Source organism: Rattus norvegicus, chromosome X (assembly GCF_021556685.1).
Source record: "Rattus norvegicus strain SHRSP/BbbUtx chromosome X, alternate assembly SHRSP_T2T, whole genome shotgun sequence".
Taxonomy (NCBI): domain Eukaryota; kingdom Metazoa; phylum Chordata; class Mammalia; order Rodentia; family Muridae; genus Rattus; species Rattus norvegicus.
In genome coordinates this window covers 39,087,073-39,106,501 of record NC_141554.1, presented here as the reverse complement: position 1 = coordinate 39,106,501, position 19,429 = coordinate 39,087,073, and the positions used below count along the sequence as shown (strand labels likewise).

The 19,429-nt window shown below is 43.6% G+C and overlaps 1 protein-coding gene and 2 pseudogenes across 6 annotated transcripts in view; 2 read left to right on the top strand and 1 right to left on the bottom strand.

Annotated features, from left to right (window-relative positions):
• Nucleotides 1-5,088, top strand: part of Ctps2 (CTP synthase 2) — a 140,508-nt gene extending 135,420 nt beyond the window's left edge. For all 6 annotated transcript variants that reach the window (NM_001034998.2, XM_087600622.1, XM_087600623.1 and 3 more), the window contains exons 18-19: nucleotides 2,367-2,478; nucleotides 3,710-5,088. In NM_001034998.2, the coding sequence (NP_001030170.1) occupies nucleotides 2,367-2,436 (70 nt within the window). In that variant the 3' untranslated portion in view covers nucleotides 2,437-2,478; nucleotides 3,710-5,088. The remainder of the gene's footprint in view (nucleotides 1-2,366; nucleotides 2,479-3,709) is intronic.
• A 6,750-nt stretch (nucleotides 5,089-11,838) lies between these two features.
• LOC103690820 (interferon-stimulated 20 kDa exonuclease-like 2 pseudogene) lies at nucleotides 11,839-13,518 on the top strand (annotated as a pseudogene).
• Nucleotides 13,519-15,825: 2,307 nt separating this feature from the next.
• LOC147998197 (glyceraldehyde-3-phosphate dehydrogenase pseudogene) lies at nucleotides 15,826-16,933 on the bottom strand (annotated as a pseudogene).
• Nucleotides 16,934-19,429: the final 2,496 nt, after the last annotated feature.

Here is a 19,429-nt window from a genome sequence, read left to right as displayed (position 1 = left end):
TCTCCATCTAATCAGGGACAAGCATACATGTGATCAAGTACATAAGCATATCCAGCACAGATGGGTCAAACGAACTTGTTTAAGGGACTAATAGGCTCCAGCATTTCAGGAGCTATCTGTAGTTGGGCTTACAGGTTAGAGGCATTTTTGTTTCATGGATCTCTTAGGCACAGTAATTAAAACCTAAAATGTAACTTTGGCTTTCTCCCCCCTCCCTCCCTCCCTCCCTCCCTCCCTCCCTCCCTCCCTCCCTCCCTCCCTTCCAGTGTACATGAGAGGACAACTTTATGGAGTTGTTTCTTTGCTTTCACTTTTTATGTGGCTTCTGGAGATGGAACTCAGGTCCTCAGGCTTGCACAGCAAGGACTTTCCGCGTTGAATTATCTCACTGACCTCTTTAGTGTTTTCTCTTATAACATATCTGATGAACAGCAGGAGAGGCATGGAGAAATATAATGAACAGACAGGATGTGATGTCAGGATAATCAACTGGGAGAACTCAGCAAAGCTGTCTTATTCAGGTGTCTTCAGGGAGGCCTTCCCTGTCAGGGGGGCATCCTTCATTTTAGCATCTCACGATCTGCTTCAGGGGAAGGTCAGATTACCCACTTTAGGACAGAAGATCAGATGAAAACCCAAGAGACATTAGTGTATGCTATTGTTAGGGGGAGCCCATCAGAGAAGACCACTCAGACACAGTTTATAGCCAGTTGAAATTCTTTATTACAGCTTCTGGGACTACTCTCAGGTATTCAGGACCCAAGTAGCCCAGAGATTTTAGAGTAAGAGGCTTTGGAAAACAAAACTCACATCCTTTTATCTTGCTGGGCAGCTGCAGGGGGAATTTTTACACAAGTAAGCAGTTTAACCAAAACTAAGATAAGCAGTAATGGTAGGGGAGGTTTACACAAGTAGGTGGCTGTTTAACAAGATAAATCCTGGCCTTGGGTTCCTAGATAGGGAGTTCCTATCATCACCTTGGGAACAAATTGACTTCAGTAGGAATAGGACAAAGTAGTGCTCAGCCTCGGATAGAGTGAGATTTAGCCCCAAATTTAGTTTGACTTGAAATAGAGGGATCCATCAACTATGCCTTCTTTTTCTAAAAACAAACAAATGTGAGGGTTCTGGCTGTGGTCTGCTAGCTCTTTGCTTTTGGTCCCATGGTGAGGTAGAGCATCGCAGTGGGAACACATGGTAAAAGAAAACTGTTTACATTATGATGCTAGGAGGCAAAAGGGAGCAGGGTTGAAGTCCCAACAGCTCCTTTGAGGTGTGTCCATATTGACTTCATTTGCACTTGTCTCATTTCTTCTTTTTTTTTCCAAAAATTTTGTGTGTGTGTGTGTGTGGGGGGGGTTGCGGATGTGTGTGGGGTGTATTTCAATACATGTCTGCCTCGTGCTGAGAGTGGAGCCCAAAGAACAACTTTGGGAGTCAGTTATCAAATGCAGGTCTCAAGTCTCTAGAGTAAGTGCCTTAAGACACTGAGCATTCTTGGTGACCTTCTTTCTTTACAAAATGATTCAAATTCAACAAAATTTTCAGGTTTTTCTACAAGTATATATTGAATACTGAGAGTCCTTTTCCTGCACATCCTCACCCTCCTTTATCTTTTCTCTTAATCTCATTAGTTATCTTTGTCCCTTTGGACAGTTTTACTTCTTTCCTGTCATATATACATGCATGGTTTTATATTTCTTGTAAAATAATAGGAGTCCCAAATAAGATAGAATATACAACATTTGTCTTTCTGAGACTGGGTTAATTCACATATTATCATCTCCAGTTGCATCCATTTTCCTGAAGGTCTCTCTCTCCCTCTCCCTCTCCCTCACCCTCTCCCTCTCCCTCTCCCTCTGTCTCTCCTTCTCCCTGCCCCCCTCTTTCTGAGACAGGGTTTTATAATAGTCCAGGCTGGTCTAGAACTCTTTGGCTATTCTCCTGCCTCAGCTTCCTAGTGCTAGGAATACAAGCCTGAGGCACGGCTCCTGGCTTCAGGCTTTTGTATGAAATCAGTTTGCTAATAGAACTCCTCTAGTAAAAACCAAGTCACAGGCAGGCTGTAGGACAGTCAAGGCTATGTGGAAGTAAGCAGCTGACTGGTACTCTTCATATTATATGTTTCAACCCATGAAACACATTCCTAGATTTGCTAACAACTAGTGATGAAGGTAAGTGATCCCTTTCTCTGAGCAAAAAAGGACCATTGCATGTCATTGGACTACAAAGTGATCAGAGAATATCCCTTAGTATTTTCTCTACATGGATTGTAATTATGGAACAGGTTTGGAGCTAAACCTTGAATAATGACTTGCAGCATTTTTTTTACCATCTTGCCAAGTGACTTTTCTCTGTTAATCTAGTGACATATACAGTGATGCCAGTGATGATAGCTTTTCAGAGGCGAAGTTTGCTGAGCTGGATATCAACTGAAGCTCTTTCTTGCCTCAGGAATGGCAGAAGCCACCTAAGAGGGTAAGAATTCATTGTTGGAAGGGTAGAATGGATTCCTGGAATTTGCTCTCTGATCTTCACACACATGCTGTGGCACAATGGTGCTTACTCTCTCTCTTTCACACACATTTATACACACACACATATTAGTAAAAAAAAAATTAAAACCAAAATAGGAGGGCTAAAGAAATGGCTCAGTGGCTTAAAGCACTGGCCAGCGAACCCAGGTTTGATTCCCAGCACCCAAATGGTGGCTCATGACTATCTACAACTCCAGTTCTGGGCCATCTGATTGATGCCTTTTTTTGGCCTCTGTAGGTACCAGGCACATACATGGTTCACAGACATGCATATAGGCAAACACTCATCACATAAAATAAATTAAGTCCTTAAAAAGTTTAAAAAAAAAAAGCTAACATCTTGCTGAATGTGTTGTAGGTCACTCATAACAGAGCAGATTCTCTTGCCTTTGTATAAAGTAAAATAGTATTGGGGCTGGAGAGCTGGCTCAGTGGTTAAGAGCACACATGGATCTTGCAGATGGCCTGGGTTCAGTTCACAGCACCCCCCCTTTGCAGTTTACAGTGAGTTAACTGTAGTTCCAGAGGATCTGATACCCTCTTCGGACCTCTGACAGCACCAGGCACACATGTGTTGTATATACATACATGCAGTCAAAACACACATATACATAAAATAAATCTAAAATTTAAAATGAAAAGGTAGTATTGTTTCTTTGTCAGAAGAGGCTAGAGACAGGATTGGTGTTAAAGGGCAACTTATTTCCTTTGTTACTATATTCTATATTCGAAGAGGACAGTGTCCTGGGTAGTGTTACTAAGCTTATACTCAGAGACACATGTCCCTTGGGATCACTCTAGAGGTTAGGTCAGGCCTTGAGTTGATATGCAAGTGTTTAGATGGAATGGCTGCTTTTGGACAACTTGTCAGGAGCTCACTCCTCTGTTCTACTGCAGCTGTTGCACAGTGATAGAATGCTTGTCTGGCTTGCCTGGGGCCCAAGTTCAATTCCCAGAATTGCAAAACAAGAACAAAAGAACCATAAAGACTTGTGTCATTCTATTGTGATCTCCCTGTATATTGTTCTCTTTATCTGAGGGATAAGTGGGATGACCTTATAGATGACGACCTTCAGGAACAAACTAAAATGCTGTAAAGATTAACAGGGATGATTTTAAAGGTGCGTATTGTTCACTGTTTGATGTAACTAATACTTACCTTTTCTTTTAAGCCTCTGAAGTAATTATACTTAAGATGAAAGAATTATCTGAAGAAACCACCACTCTGTTCCCTAGACATGGGCTGTGAAGATTCAAAGGGAATCTGCAAATGTTTACTTCATGAAACAGAACCAAAGGGATTCTTTTCTTTTCCCTCCAGAGGCAGCCTGTAGTATTCACACATTTCTGTACTTAATTAAATGTAATTCAACAGCAATCCCGGGGTAGAAAGTGTTTTTGTTTTGTCCAGAACATGGTGAGTTCAAGGTGGTAAGCAGGAATTGGGGGAACTTTGTCTTCACAGTATTGCATGGGTAAGGTGGTGGGCATATGCTATAACCAATTTTGGGTTTAAAAATGAGTTGTTCTCTTACCTGGACATGAACTACAGGTTAGTATGGGAGTTAAGATTATTTTACGTTCTCATTCTGTTTATTTCCAGTAAGTCTATTTTCTCAAATATAAAATGTAAAAGGGAATCTGAAAACTTAGGAATCGGGGTAAGTAGGGCTGAGTTCCATCTCTTCAACCCACACAGAGCAGCAAACCAGTACCCACAGGTCTTCTGACCCCAGCATGTGCACACACAGACACACCCACTAAAAATCATTAAAAACAAAACAATAATCACTTTGTTTTTTTAAATTCAAATTACTTTTTATTATTCTTTTGACAACTTCGTACATACATAGAATTATTTTGGTCATTTAAAAACTTTTTTCAGAGTGATTTATTTATTTATTATTTTTCATATCCCAGTTGTTGCCCCCTCTTTTTATTACACTCTCACTCCATTCTCACTGAAACCCTTCTTCTCAAATAAGTCCCTCTTTTATTTTCATGTCTTTTCTGTTGCTTTGTCTTTTTCTTATTGAGATAGCATCTCACTCCGTAGTGCAAGCTAACATGGGACTTACTGTGTAGTCGGCTATAGTCTTGGCTCACTGTGATCCTCTGGCCTCAGCCTCTCATGAGTTAGGATTATAGGTGTGAGCTGTTCTTCTGTGCTCAAGATCAGCATTTTTGTTTGGTTTTTGAGACAAGTTTTTGCTACGTAGCCCTGGTTGTACTGGAACTCACTGTGGCTGGCCTTAAAGTCACAAAGATATGCCATTCTCTGCCTCTCGAGTGCTGGAGTTAAAGGCATATACAAACACACTTGGCTAACTTTTTTTTCAGTTGGAAAAATAACAATTGTAAAGTGAATTATGCATTGGCATTTACTGATACTTCACAGCTCTCAGTTTTATGAAATTACTCCAGAATTAACCTCTGTTCCCATGGGCAGTCACTCCAGAGGTATTTCTTTCTGTCCTCATCCTCTGGCAACTCTTGTAACTACATTGATCAAGGCAACTTGGAAATAAAAGAAAGCACTGATCAACCTCTACATGAGCAGACTTGTTCTTTAACCAAAACCGCTGAAGGACACCTGTCTCCCCTTGGGAGTGGGAACTGTGTGCACGTGGCACAGAAGGGTTGGGGACTTCATAGGACAGAAAAGAGGACTTTGGACATGGAAAATTCCACCTGCAAGCTCAAAGCTCAGCACTCCCACCCACCCACCCACCGCAGGCTCAAAGTGGTAGGTAGCAGGGGAGGTTGGTGCGCTGATCCTCTTATCAGGAGAGTCCTGATTCCTGACCCCCCCACCCCAGGATGTTTATCAGTAAAGTCAACTTTCCAGTCCAGAGTTCCTCAGCCCACCTGACTTTTTTAAAAGGTCATTAACCCTTCATTCCAGACCTTGAGGACTGCTTAGAAGTAGGGAATTGACATATTCTGTCATTGGCTGTATCCTGCATGAAGGGGGTCAACAGGGACAGGAGGAGCATGGATAGGCTCTGTGTCCAGGATCTAAGGAGGCTCAGGTAGGGTTGACTTTTTGTAATAGGAAGAACATTTTAACTTCATTGGCTGCAGTGGGTTCTGTGGTTTCCTTTACACGCTCCTAGAGGACCCTCGGAAGACAGTTAAGGGTGAGGGCGTATGTTAAGCTGAGACATCAGACTCGGGATCTAGTAGGAGATCTTAGCCAGGGTATCCATTTGTCCTATTGCTAATCTAGTAATGGCAGTGATTTAATCTAGAAGGAAGTTCTATAGAAAGTTTAAAGGCTAGGGTAAAACATAAAAGTATGAGGATGATTAGAATTAGGAAGAAAGAAGTGATCAAGGGAAGAGTCAGAGTAGGAGGGAACCAAAGGCCTTCCATAGTAGAGGTGTCGTTTTAGGATTACTATGGCTATGATGAAACACTGTGGTGAAAAGCACCTTGGAGAGGAAAGAGTTTCTTTGGCTTATACACTGATTCATAGTCCATTGAGGGAAGCCAAGGTAAGAACTCAACTGGGAACTTGGAGGAAGGAGCTGATGCAGAGACCGTGAAGGATTGTTACTTACTGATTTGCTCCTCATGGCTTGCTCAGCCTGCTTTCTTAGACAAGCCAGGACCACTAGCTGGGGTGTGACACCACCTACAGTGGGCTGGGTCCTCCTCATTAATCACTAATTAAGAAAATGCCTTACGGGCTGATCTTATGGAGGCATTTTCTCAATTGAGGTTCCTTCCTTTCAGATGACTCTAGCTTGTATCAAGTTGATATGAAACTAGTCAGCACACCCGTCATTCAATCTTTTCTGGTCCCTATGCCTTTGAGCCCTATCCTATAAGCAGTTTCTGTTTGTTGCTGCAGAAGCAGCATTGTTCCTGGAAGAGGATGCAGATACCATCTTCAGGATTTCTAGTCCTTGATAATTTTGAAGTACTGAAGCAACCGAAGAACCGAGTTAGTCCTGAAGGACGTTAAGATGATCTGAAATTGCTTTAAGGTTTTCTGAGAGCTAGCAAGACAGGTTAATTGATGCACAGAAGTCTTCAGTCTACTGTTTTAATTCTGAGTCCCTACAAAAAGTTCCCAGAGTGGCAAGAAGAGGGATGAGTTGGATGGCTCATTAGTCCTCTTTTCAGAGGTCACCCAAACTGCTTTTAGGAGGTTGGGTGCATAGAACTCTTAACTGATTAGAGCTGACAAAGGGGTGATGTAGGAAGGGCAGCTTAGTCAAGTGCCTCAGAGGAGGGTCCGTCTAAGGGGCCACCATAAACTTAACAAATGGCAAAATCCAGAACATAAGACAGCCATTTGATGACAACATTTTATCTCAGTTAGAGGAAAATGGGCTTGGAGATTCCAGGCAGAAATCATGGGCATCGGGACCCAGCTTCTCACAGACAAGAGCTTGCCTAGCACCCGGCACATTATCCTTTGAGTCCTGTTGGGACCTGTAAATCCCAATGTGTTAGCTCCATTTGTTAGTATGACAGTGTTGGAGGCACGTGCCCGGGAAAATTGTTATGTCCTCTTTAGAAGCCAGTCAATGTATCATGCAAAGACTGTATCAAAATAAAAACGAAACATTAAAATCACCAAATAACACCTTGGAGTCTGAATTTTTCCCGTTAGTCTAGTAGAAAGGAATGTAGTGATTGTCAGAGGGCTCAGTGGGATCAGGAAGTTTTATGAGTGCTGACATTTTGACCTGTGCCATTTGCCAACATTACCCAGGATGGCAAAGGTGGCGGGCCACCTTACATCATTTCTTCCATCTTCATGAGGTCACCAGCCAGGAGGGCAGCAAGCCACATGGTTTCTTTCTTCTCAATGTGAACTCAGCCCTATGGTAAAGTGAGCCCATCCTATATGGGTATTCCAAGTACATGTGGACCCCACCATTTCAAAGATCAAATGTAGATCATTCCACCCTTTCCTTTTAAGAGGTAATATAGTGGGCCAGTATTGGAGATAGCAGGAGATGGTACCTATAACCTAGGCAGGTAGGCCCAACATAGTAAAATAAAGAAGGGGCAAAGAATTCCATGACCTCAGCTCAAGGAAGCTGAGTTTGTAAGTAACTGATGAGTAGCCACATGGTGTTCCTCTCAGAAGCTCAGAAGAGACAGAAGATAAAGGTGCCCTTGAGATGAACTTCCTAAGGAATGTCATCAGCCAGTTCCAGAACCTGGGAGGGTTGGGCTGTTTTGCTCCTTCTCCCAGTGACAGGTTCAGAGGGCCAGCCTGACCCAGGTCAGGGGTTTGGAGGACTTTGAGTCTGGAGCGGGAAGGGTAAATTAACTCCAGAACCAGCTTCTCACTGAACTTAAATAGCACAGGACAATTTGCTAACACACGTTACTATGGTTTGTTCTGATAGGGAGGGGGGTCTTAAGAAACATCTGAGAGAGTTTATCGAATTCAGTTTAGAAGTCTGAGCTGGTAAAATCTGATGTTCAGAAATGGAGGAATAAAACAAAGGACAAGGGCAAGAGAAAAGAGATTTGCAGGTAGTGGCTTTAGATCTTTTGCCATTCTGTTTTATGAAGTTATTTACATTGGTGAGGATTTGAAAGTTTAAAGTACCAGTCAGTTTGTTATTGGGTCCAGATCTCAGTGTACAAGCTTACTAATGCCTCGGTGCTTAAGACAAGCCAAAAGTGTAAGGATGGATATCTTGACACCATTTTAGGCAATGTAAGGGCTCATAAGGCTCTTTCTGATACGTTGTCACTTACAACCAGAAAGTGGCCAGAAACGAGTGACCAGGGGCTGGAAATATGAGCAACCCCAATTCCAATGACCTGGATGCCAAAGGTAAGATGCTGGAAGAATTCCTGGTGTTCAAAATTCTGATGATCTGGAGGGCAAAGCCAGAGGATCTTTAGGGTTTGGACAAGGGTGTCAGTCTAGAATACATGTGGACTAAACCTGGACCTTACCTTGGAGTGTGTGTTGAATTGTAATTGAATCATGAAGGTCTTAGGTCAGAGGATCAAAGTGAGAGAGCAAGAAAGAAAGGCAGATGAGGGAAGGGACCCAAATTGGGCTTACATGGCCCACTCCAAACCCAGAGGTTTCAAGTTATGACTGGGTTGTTGAGCCCTAGTAAGCTCCCTCACCTACCTCAAAGGGAGGGGGTCTCAGAAAAGAGATGGAGATGCATAAGGGGAGAGAGAAAAGGTAGCGGGGGGGGGAAGGGAGGGAGGGAGAAGGAAGAGAGGGAGGGAGAGGGAGGAGGAGAGGCACGGGTGCGGGATCTCAAAACCCCTTCTGGTTTTTGGCACCAAATGTTACATTAGGATCAGTGGAGGTGACTTGAGAATAAAAGCACAAAACCACAAAATCCAATTCTACATAAGCAGAATTGTTTCTCAACCAGAATAACCGAAGGACACCCATCTCCTTTTGGGAGTGGACACTGTGTGCATGTGGTACAGAAGGGTTGGGAATTTTGTAGGGAAGAAAACAGGACTTTGGGCATGAAAGATTCCACCTGCAGGTCAGTCCCCCCGCAGGCTCAAAGTGGTAGGTAGCAGGGGAAGTTGGTGTGCTGATTCCTGACCAGCACCCTCCTCCCCAGGATGTTTATCAGTAAAGTCGACTTTCCAGTCCAGAGTTTGTCAGCCCACTTGAGACTTTTTTTTAAAAGATCATTAGCCCCTCAGCAGCCACTAATCTTCCCTTTTTCTATATTTTTCTACTCTAATAGCTCACAAGAGTGAAATTGTATGCTGTATGTGAACCTTTGTGTCTGGTTTCTTTCATTGGCTTTAATCTTGTCAAGGCTTACTCAAATTGTAGCATTCCTTTTTATGGCTCAATAAAATTCTGTTGTATATATTTATCGCAATTTATTTATTTTTGATGGACCTTTGGCCAGTCTCCTCCTTTGGCCTATTATGAATAGTGCTGCTGTGAATCATCGTGTGCAAATATTTGTTGTGCATGTTTTAGTGCTAGGGATGGACCTAGGTGTAGGATCCCTGTGGTGTATGTTATTTTTACCTTTTGACAATCAGTAAGACTTTAATTCAATATTTTTATGTATGACCCTTTTCTAGATTAAAAAATTATGTGTATGAATGTTTTGTCTGCATGTATGTATGTATGTGCATTACATATGTACCTGGTACCCACTGAGATCAAAAGAATGTATCATATCCTCTGGAACTGGAGTTATAGATCACAGTGGCCACCATGTCCATGCTGGGAATCAAATCTGTATTCTCTGGGAGAGCAACAAATAAGTGCTCTAAACTTTTGAGCCATCTTTTCAGCCCCTGAATTCAATATTTTTTTTAAAAAAATCAAAATTAATTTAAAAGAACATAGTGAACAAAGTAACAAACACTTCTAAAACAGAATCTATAGCACTGGAGAGATGGCTGAGTGGTTAGAGTGCTTGCTACTCTTTCAGATTACCCAACTTCAGTTCCCAGCATCCATGTTGAACATACAAACGCCTGTAACTCTAGCTCTAGTGGATCCAGTTACCCTTTTTTGGCATCCATGTGGTACACACACACACACACACACACACACACACACACACCACATAAATAAAAATCTATAAGTAAAGTAATAATCTAATCTACTTCCCTTATCTGCCCTATTCTTGGCCCAAGTGTTCATAAATGTATAAAAATACAACTTGTGCCTCAAAGGAGAAAATATATTTTGGGGGGAGCCAAATATGAGTTGACCATGGCCCAAGAAAACAAATTTAAATTACCCCAAATGGCATGTTCCAATGTAATAACTGTTTCATAAAATTTTTACAGTAACAGTACAGAGACAGTAAGACACCATCCAATACATAGATGAAAACATCAGGTAGGTAGGTTTCAGAAAAGCAGGGAAATATCTGCTATAGGCCTGATATTTTAGATTGGTGGAAGCTAGGGTTCTGAACGTTTGTACATTCCAAATGGGCTTACCTAATAGTCACAAGGATGTTAAATCATACACAGAGGTAGGCAATGAGTGGCTATTTAGGGGCCTTAAATACACGAAGATAATTCGACTGTTGACCTGCAACATTCCAGTTTCTTCACAACTATTGAAGTTCAGCCTTGCGGAATGTTCATTGTAGGCGTGGCTTTCTCTGGGAACGTCGGATAACTTAGTTGTTCATATTGAAGTTTTCATATGCTAATTTTTATTTTTTACTTTTAGTTTAGGCTTGTTTATTTTTATTTTAGGTGTGCAAGTGTTATGCCTGAATGTATGTATACCCATACCAGGCGCTTTCAGTTACCTGGGTGGTTGAGACTAATCATATGAATGCTGGATCCGAATCCAGGTCCTCTGTAAGAGCTGTTAATCTCAGAGATGCAATGAAAAAGACTGACTCAAATCGTCATGGCCAAATTAATTAAAGAAAACAATTAAAGCAAGCTTCTTGATTATTAATCATCCCATTTGCTTACACCTCAAATGAGATCCCACTTCCTGGTTACCCCTTCACAAATTCCCCATCCCACACCTGCCCACTCTTCCATCGCTTTGCCTCAATGAGCATGCGCCCCCACCTATCCACCCTCTCCTGCCCCATGGCTCCAGCATCCCCCTACACTGGGGCATCGAGTCTGCATAAGACAATCCTCTGCTACATATGTATCTGGAGCCATGGATCCATCCCTGTACACTCCCTGGTTGGTGGTCTGGTCCCTCGGAGCACTGGGTGATTTGGTCAGCCGACTCGTATATCGACTGCCGCCCCGTAAGTTGGGATTCAGGAGGTCAGCCTTGGACATGAGGAAAACAAGGTTTGTATAGCTTACAGGTAGGGGGTATCCACATGGGGTTTTGGTGGGTGAAATAGGCAGGGTTATAGGAGCAGAATATAAGCACGACAAGTTAGTCCTAATGACCTGCTGAAACAGATACATGGTTGCAAGGTGGGCATAACAAGGTAGTCATAACAAGAGGTAGTCATAATAAGGTGGTTATAACAAACCATTTGAAATAAAGGTAGAGCATCCCACTGCCTTCAAGTTGTAGCTCCACAGGACCCGAAGGGCTGGGGAGTACATCCCACCCCCCACCCCCTGTCGCCACCCATGCCACCGCGGCAGCCACCACCACCACCACCACCACCACCTTTGTGGCAGTTCACACACTCTGAGATGCTGGCCTTGCTGCCTCAGGTGGGGGCGCTGCAGATGCGTGTGTGCCAGCCGCCTTCCGGTTGCCGTGTTCTTGCAGTCCAGGCACGTGCCTGCACCTACATTCAGTTCCTGATGCTTGAGATCTTACTGGGACCCAACTAGGAAGCCTATGGTGCAGGTATCAGGATTTCTTTTGTCCCCAAGACTAATTGCTGACCTCCACATGTTGAACTATGGGATTCCATAGAGAATGAGAGTCTCATCCTTTTTCAATCAGTGAGCCATTCTTTCCAGCTTTCTCCCACCATCCACTGACCTCATGCCTACCATACTTCTGAATTTGGACTTTGGGGAACCTTCAAAAAAGGCTTTTGGAGGAAATGCCAAACATCAACGTTTTGTCCAGCAGTGAATAAAAAGAACCAACCCCCTAGCAAGGTGTCTAAGTTGAACTCAGAACCTCCAAAGCAAGGGGAAACTTCAAGAATAGATAGCATTTCGAAGATCCTTCCATGCCCAAAGAAGAAGAAAGAGGCAGCTGTCTCCAGGAGGGACTCAGAAGAGTTCAAAAACAATAAAGCATCATTGTCGTGGCTGACCCTTGCTCCTTCAAAGAAGACTGATTCTGTTGTGACTAAAATAGATTTGCTAGGGAAATTTCAGGGTGCCCTTCCAAACACTAAGAGCTACCCATTTCACACCCAGAAGAAGGGATCCAAGAAGAAGCCTTTGAAAAAGAAAATTACTACTGAGAACTGTCCCCGCCAGCGGGGACCCAGTTATTCAGGGTCCCGAAGAGGCTTTCTACCTGTGGGCCAAAATGGGGGTGAAGAGAAGAAGGAGACCAAGCAAAAGTTCTGTTGTCAAGGTCTCGTTTATTGGGATGAACATTGCAGCTTTTAAGGCTTTCAGGTAGGGGGAGTGACCTTTGTGAAATATGAAGGAGGGGGAGATGAGGGTATAGGCAGTGATAGCTGGAGGCATAGAAGTCAGGCGATGAGGTCAGGTGGTAGAGACACTGGGTGTTGACTGAGGAGATAACCGGTATCTGCTCGAGCTGAGGCATCCCTTGAATGTTATACTCCTGTGCCGTAAATTCATGGGAGAGGCTTTATCCAACAATCTTAAGATTTATGGCAGTCATCTTCGGGGTGAGTCTCTGTGGCCAAACAGCCCAGAGTCACTTTGAACCATGCAGTCAAAAAGCGGCTAGGTCCAAATCCAATATGGCTCCGTGCAGAGAACTCCACCCAAACCCAAAGGATAAAGGCTTCAAGAAGAAGCCCTTGAAGAAAAATGATGGACAGAACTCCACCCAAGCTTATTCAGAGGATAACTGTCCTAAAGTCCCCCCAAAACTTGCTCGGGAAGATGGTGGCAATAAATTGTGAAATGGTGGGCACGGGACCCAAGGGTGTGTGAGTTCCTTGGCTTGCTGCAGCATCGTGAATTACAATGGAGATGTGCTTTAAGATGAGTACATCCTTCCCACCCTGCTATATTGTGGACTACTGGACCAGATGGAGTGGCATCCAGAAGTGGCACATGGTTAATGCTACCCCCTTTAAGACTGCTCAGAGTCCGATCTTGAAGATACTCTCAGGGAAGGTAGTGGTAGGGCATGCTATTCACAATGACTACAAAGCCCTACAGTACTTTCATCCTGGGTCCCTCACTCCTCAACCGGAAGGCTGACTGTCCAGAAAATGTCACTTTGTCCCTGAAGCATCTCACCAAATAACTGCTGAATTGGGACATTCAAGGTGAAAAAAGTGGACATTCCTCGGTGGAAGATGCCCAGGCCACAACAGAGCTGTACAAGTTGGTCGAAGTTGAATGGGAACAGTACCTGGCGGAGAATCCCCCAGAAAATTAGCAATCCCAGGGAGACACATGCAGTAGACCAACCCACAGTTCTGCCAGCTTCTCACCTGTAGAAGCTTGAATTGCTGGAGAGAGGGGCTTGGCCAGAGACTTAATACCCACTGAAATTTCATTTCAGTTATTGTGGTCACTGTGTCTCATGGAAGAGGAAAGCCTTCATGTTAAAATCTATCTCTAGGTCAGGCAGGCAGTCCAGGCATGAAATCCTAGATACTTGGGAGGCCGAGTCAGGTTATAGATTTAAGGTCTGCCTGCAATAAAGAATTAGTTCTAGGCCAGTGAGACCCTTTCCTAACATAAAAAGAGGGCCAGGAGTAAAGCCCAGTGCTAGAACATTTACCTAGCACATAAACCACTAGGTACAGTCTCCAGTGTGGGGTGGGGCATAGTAAAAGGAATGGAAATGCAACTGTTTATTATTTTGAGGTGCTAACCACATGTCACAGGGTGCTTGTGCCAGTCAGCTTTGACTTTGAGGGAGCAAGGCACACCAGGAAATAGTTTCCCACATTACCTTATTTACCTATGTGACATTTATCATAGACGTGTCTCCTTTTGGTGGGGAGTGGGGTGAAGGAGTAGCTAGCTGTGTTGCCAAGGCTGGCTTCAAACACTTGGGCTCAGATGACTTCTTCCTTAGCCGCATGCGTAGCTGGGACTACAGGCATGTGTTCACAACTGTGCCTGTTTTTTTTTTTTTTTAACTTTATGGGATTTTTTGTTCTTAAGTACTTAACAGTATCTATTCACTTTCAGAGGAGTACTGATTGGAGCTAGGCATGATGGTCTGTAATCTCAGGACTCTGAGGCCAAGACAGGAAGACCAAAAGTTTAACACCAGTCTGAGTACATAGAAAAGCTCTGGTTCATAGAAGTAGAAAAAGAGAAGGAAAGGATTGTGTGGTCGCTTGCTGAATTTTATAGCCACATTACATGGCCCTGAATAACAGAGAGTTTATTTAATTTAGGTTTCACTTAGTTTAAAAAGAATTTATGGAGTATTAATATAGTCTTTCAGTCGTTCACCTTGCAAATACAGCCTCTTAATTTGTATGATTCTTTTTATGAATTTTATAATAGAAAACTGGTGGGTCTTTTACATATAAAGATGTATTTTTTAGAAAAAAGAAATAAAGGTAGGGTTGCAAGACAGTTATTAACTTTTTGAAACAAAGGAATGGTTGCCATATTCTGGAACAGGCAGTGCAGAACCATTTGTAGTTAAGGTCACAGGTAGGACATAGCCCCAGTTCTTGAGAAATAGAGGTTTACTATAAGGTGGCTTTCAAGCCGAAGACGGAAGCTGAGTAGTTCAGCATGGCGAGAGCTCTTACCTGCTGAGCCATCTCTCCAGCTCCTCACATACTAATTTAAACATTTTAACCTCTTTTTTGGTGGTTCTTGTTTTTCAGCTTTTAAGCATTTTCTTCTTAATGCTGTAAGATTACGTCATTAGTTTAAGATGCTATAGAAATCTCAGCTACCCAATACATGCAAAATGGAAACAAATCTTTGCGGTAAAAAAAATAATATTAAATTGCTTCAGTGTTCTACTTGTGAAAATTATAGCAATAAGACCACTAGAGGCTGTGAATGAAAAGCCCAGGTTAAAAGCTGTAATAGGCCTAGCTGAGAGAGAAGAATGCACTCACGAAGGGGACACTTTAACATCACAAAGGAGTAGGCTGGTTTAAATGGACATTTTCAATTTTAATGATCCTGATTTCTTAAGTCAATTAACAACTGAGTGCTTTTGCTGGCACTAATGAGGCTGTGACTAGGACCAGAAGGAAGGACACTTAAGAAACAACCAGCTTCTTAGTTATTACTGAGTGCGCGCACACACACGTGTGTGTGGTGTGTGTGTGTGGTGTGTGTGTGTGTGTGTGTGTGTGTGTGTGTGTATGTGTGTGTGTATGTGTGTGTGTGGTGTGTGTGTGTATGTGTGTGTGTATGTGTGTGTGTGTATGTGTGTGTGTGTGTGTGTGTGTGTGTGTGTGAGAGAGAGAGAAAGAGAGAGAGAGAGAGAGAGAGAGAGAGAGCCTTTTTCTGAACTTAGAATCTAACAAGAACAGAAGAAATACCCAAGTGACCATGTGCTGTTGTCCTAGTTTGCTTCCAGTCATTGTGATAAAACAAAAGCAACTTTGGGAGGAAAGAGTTTATTTGGCTTAAAGGTTAACAGACTTTTTTTTTGTGGGTGCAGCGATCTTTATTGATGGTATTCAAGAGAATAGGGAGGGCTCCCTAGGTCCCTCCTGTTATTATGGGGTCTGGGATGGAATTGTGAGGGAGATACTCAGTGTTGGGGGTTGAGTTGGGACAGGGACTCCTCAGCAACTGAGGGCCTCTCTCTTGCTCTCATATCCTTGCTGGGCTGGGGTGGGTGGTCTAGGGTTTCGTACTCTTTGGAGGCCATGTAGGCCATGAGGTCCACCACCCTGTTGCTGTAGCCATATTCATTGTCACACCAGGAAATGAGCTTTACAAAGTTGTCATTGAGAGCAATGCCAGCCCTAGTATCAGAGGTGGAAGAGTGGGAGTTGCTGTTGAAGTCGCAGGAGACAACCTTGTCCTCAGTGTAACCCAGGATGCCCTTTAGTGGACCCTCGAATGCCCGCTTCACCACCTTCTTGATGTCATCATACTTGGCAGGTTTCTCCAGGCGGCATGTCAGATCCACAACTGATACATTGGGGGTAGGAACATGGAAGGCCATGCCAGTGAGCTTCCCGTTCAGCTCTGGATGACCTTGCCCACAGCCTTGGCAACACCAGTGGAGACAGGGATGATGTTCTGGGCTGCCCCATGGCCATCACACCACAGCTTTCCAGAGGGGCCATCCACAGTCTTCTGAGTGGCAGTGATGGCATGGACTGTGGTCATGAGCCCTTCCACGATGCCAAAGTTGTCATGGATGACCTTGGCCGGGGGGCTAAGCAGTTGGTGGTGCAGGATGCATTGCTGACAATCTTGAGGGAGTTGTCATATTTCTCGTGGTTCACACTCATCACAAACATGGGAGCATCAGCCAAAGGGGTGGAGATGATGACCTTTTTGACCCCACCCTTCAGGTAAGCCCCAGCCTTCTCCATGGTGGTGAAGACACCAGTAGACTCCACGACATATTCAGCACCAGTGTCACCCCATTTGATGTTAGTGGGATCTCGCTCCTGGAGGATGGTGATGGGCTTCCCATTGATGACAAGCTTCCCATTCTCAGCCTTGACTGTGCCGTTGAACTTGCCATGGGTAGAGTCATACTGGGACATGTAGACCATGTAGTTGAGGTCAGTGAAGGGGTCGTTGATGGCAACAATCTCCACTTTACCAGATGCAGAGGAGAAGGCAGCCCTGGTAACCAGGCGCCCAGTACAGCCAAATCCATTCACACCAACCTTCACCATCTTGTCTATGAGACAAGGCTGGCACTGCATGAGAAGATGCGGCTGTCTCTGGAACAGGGAGGAGCAGAGAGCCAAGAGTCTTTCACTGAGTGAAGCCAAGGCAGAAACCTGGAGGCAGGAACTGAAACAGAGACTACTGGAGGAATGCTGCTTACTGACTTGCTTTTCATGGCTTGTTTTATACAAACCAGTACTACCTGCCCAAGGTTGGCACTACCCACAGTGAGTTGTACCCTCTTACATTAATCAATTACCAAGAAAATGCCTCGCAGACATGGATGGCCACAGACCAGTCTGATAGAGAAATTTTCTCAATTGAGATCCTCTTCCCAGGTGACTAGTTTGTGTGCAATTGACATAAATTCACCAGCCCACAGGGGAACACCTAGAAAATTACTCTAAATTGTTCACTCAATAAGTCATCTTTTTATTGGCATATAGTCAGTGTACACAGTACTGGGTTTCATACAAGTATATAATGCATTTTGACCATATTCTCATCCTAAACCCCCTTAGTCTTCCCTGTAAGAAACTGTCTTGCTTTGTTTTGTTTCCTATCAAAGAATTCCTACTGGAATGCATATTTCCTGAACCTATCCCCTGTCCCTGTTACATCAGATTGGGAAGCCAAGCTTTAGGGATAAAAGACAGAAAGCATCTTGGCTAAATGTGCTTGTTCATCCACTGTGGGTTCTGGCACACCCTTCCTCCAAAAGGAATTGCCTTGCCAAGCTACTCTTACCTCGTTCGTATGTTTCTTTGTGCAACACCAGAGTTATTCTTGTTTCTAACATTCCGACCCGGTCTCTGTGTTTTCTTATACTTTGTCTTCTACTTTTGTGTCATATGTGTGGTCTTATGTATCTCTATAGAATACAGGATCCAAAACTGAAGGAGAATTTGATGCATGTCTTTCTAAATCTGACAATTCACTTAATAATCTCCAGGGCCATCAATATGGTTGAGTGGGTAAAGGCTCCTGCTGGCGAACCTGATGACACGAGACCCTTTCTCCTAATAAAGCTCATGGCTGAAGGGTTACGTGTGTCAGATCTTTTTCCAAATGAACCCACCATGCAATGAACTCACTATGCAGCTGCTCTTCTCTGAAATCTAACAAGGTTCTACAAGGAGTATTTAGAAGATGCATTTGTTAAAACGCTCTGACTCCTCACTTGGACTCACAGTGGAACTAAAAGCAGGATGGATACCTGGCATCTCTGCCTTCCTTTTTCATCTATCCCTGGCTACTTTGCTCTTGATTCCTGCTTGACTCTGCACATAGAACCAATGGGTACCTATCTGGGAATGGGTGATAACTTATCCCTTTTCTAGTCTGAAGGTACAAAGATAAGACTAAGGCATATCCTTGCCAGCAGCTCCCTGTTTCTCACACACATACAAAGCACCCTCGATGGTTTGTATATGCTTGATCCAGTGGGTGGCACTATTAGGAGTTGTGGCATTGTTGGAGTAGGTGTGTCAGTATGGGTGTGGTCTTAAGACCCTCACCCCAGTTGCTTGGGAGTGAGTATCCTGCTGGCAGCCTTTGGATGAAGATGTAGAACTCTCAGCCCCTCCTGCACCATGTCTGCCTGATGCGGCCATGCTCCCGCCTTGATGCTAATGGACTGAATCTCAGAACCTATAAGCCAGCCCCAATTAAATGTTGTTCTTTTTAAGACTTGCCTTGGTCATGGTGTCTGTTCATAGCCGTAAAACCTTAACTAAGACAGCATCTAAAAGTCTCTCTCCACTGCCAGATCCCCTGGAGCATGAGCTGCCTGATGTGGGTGCTGGGAACTGAACCATAGTCTTCTGCAAGAACGGCAAGTGTTCTTAATCACCAAGCCATCTCCCCAAAGCCTACCACTCCCCTTTAAGAAACTGATAGCTCTACTCTTTATGGTCACTTTTGCTGCTGTACTTTTTACTCGAACATTCTATTTAGTTGAGATTTTTAAAAAAGTTGTGCACTCATGCACATTTATCCTCTTAGGGGAGTAGTGAGCACAGGCACTCGCTTGTGCTTCCCTGAGGGCTGAACTGCAAGTCATAGATGATGCGTCACTGAGGTGAGACATGACTCAGAGGCATGAATCAGAAAAAAACATATCCTTTCCTTTGCCTGTGTTAAGTTCATGACTGTAATTCCCATAACAAAAGACAGATTCACAAGAAGAAGCTCTGCTTATTTAATAGGAATTCTGTGTTTCATGAGACCCTCATAAAAATCAGAGCTGAAACATACTATGGAGTATATCAGGTCTAATGAAGAGTCATGGATCTATATCTATATCTATATCTATATATTGATCATATAGTGTCTTGGTAATGGCTTCCTCCAAATATAGAAATATAGGTGTTACCAGACTCTTAAGGTTCCTACAGCCTGCTGTGACCCAGGAGACAGAGATTATTGGAAGGAAATAGATTTGTTTAAATCCAGTCCTGAGGAAAATAGAGATTTTCCCTCCCAAATATCCATTTGTATGT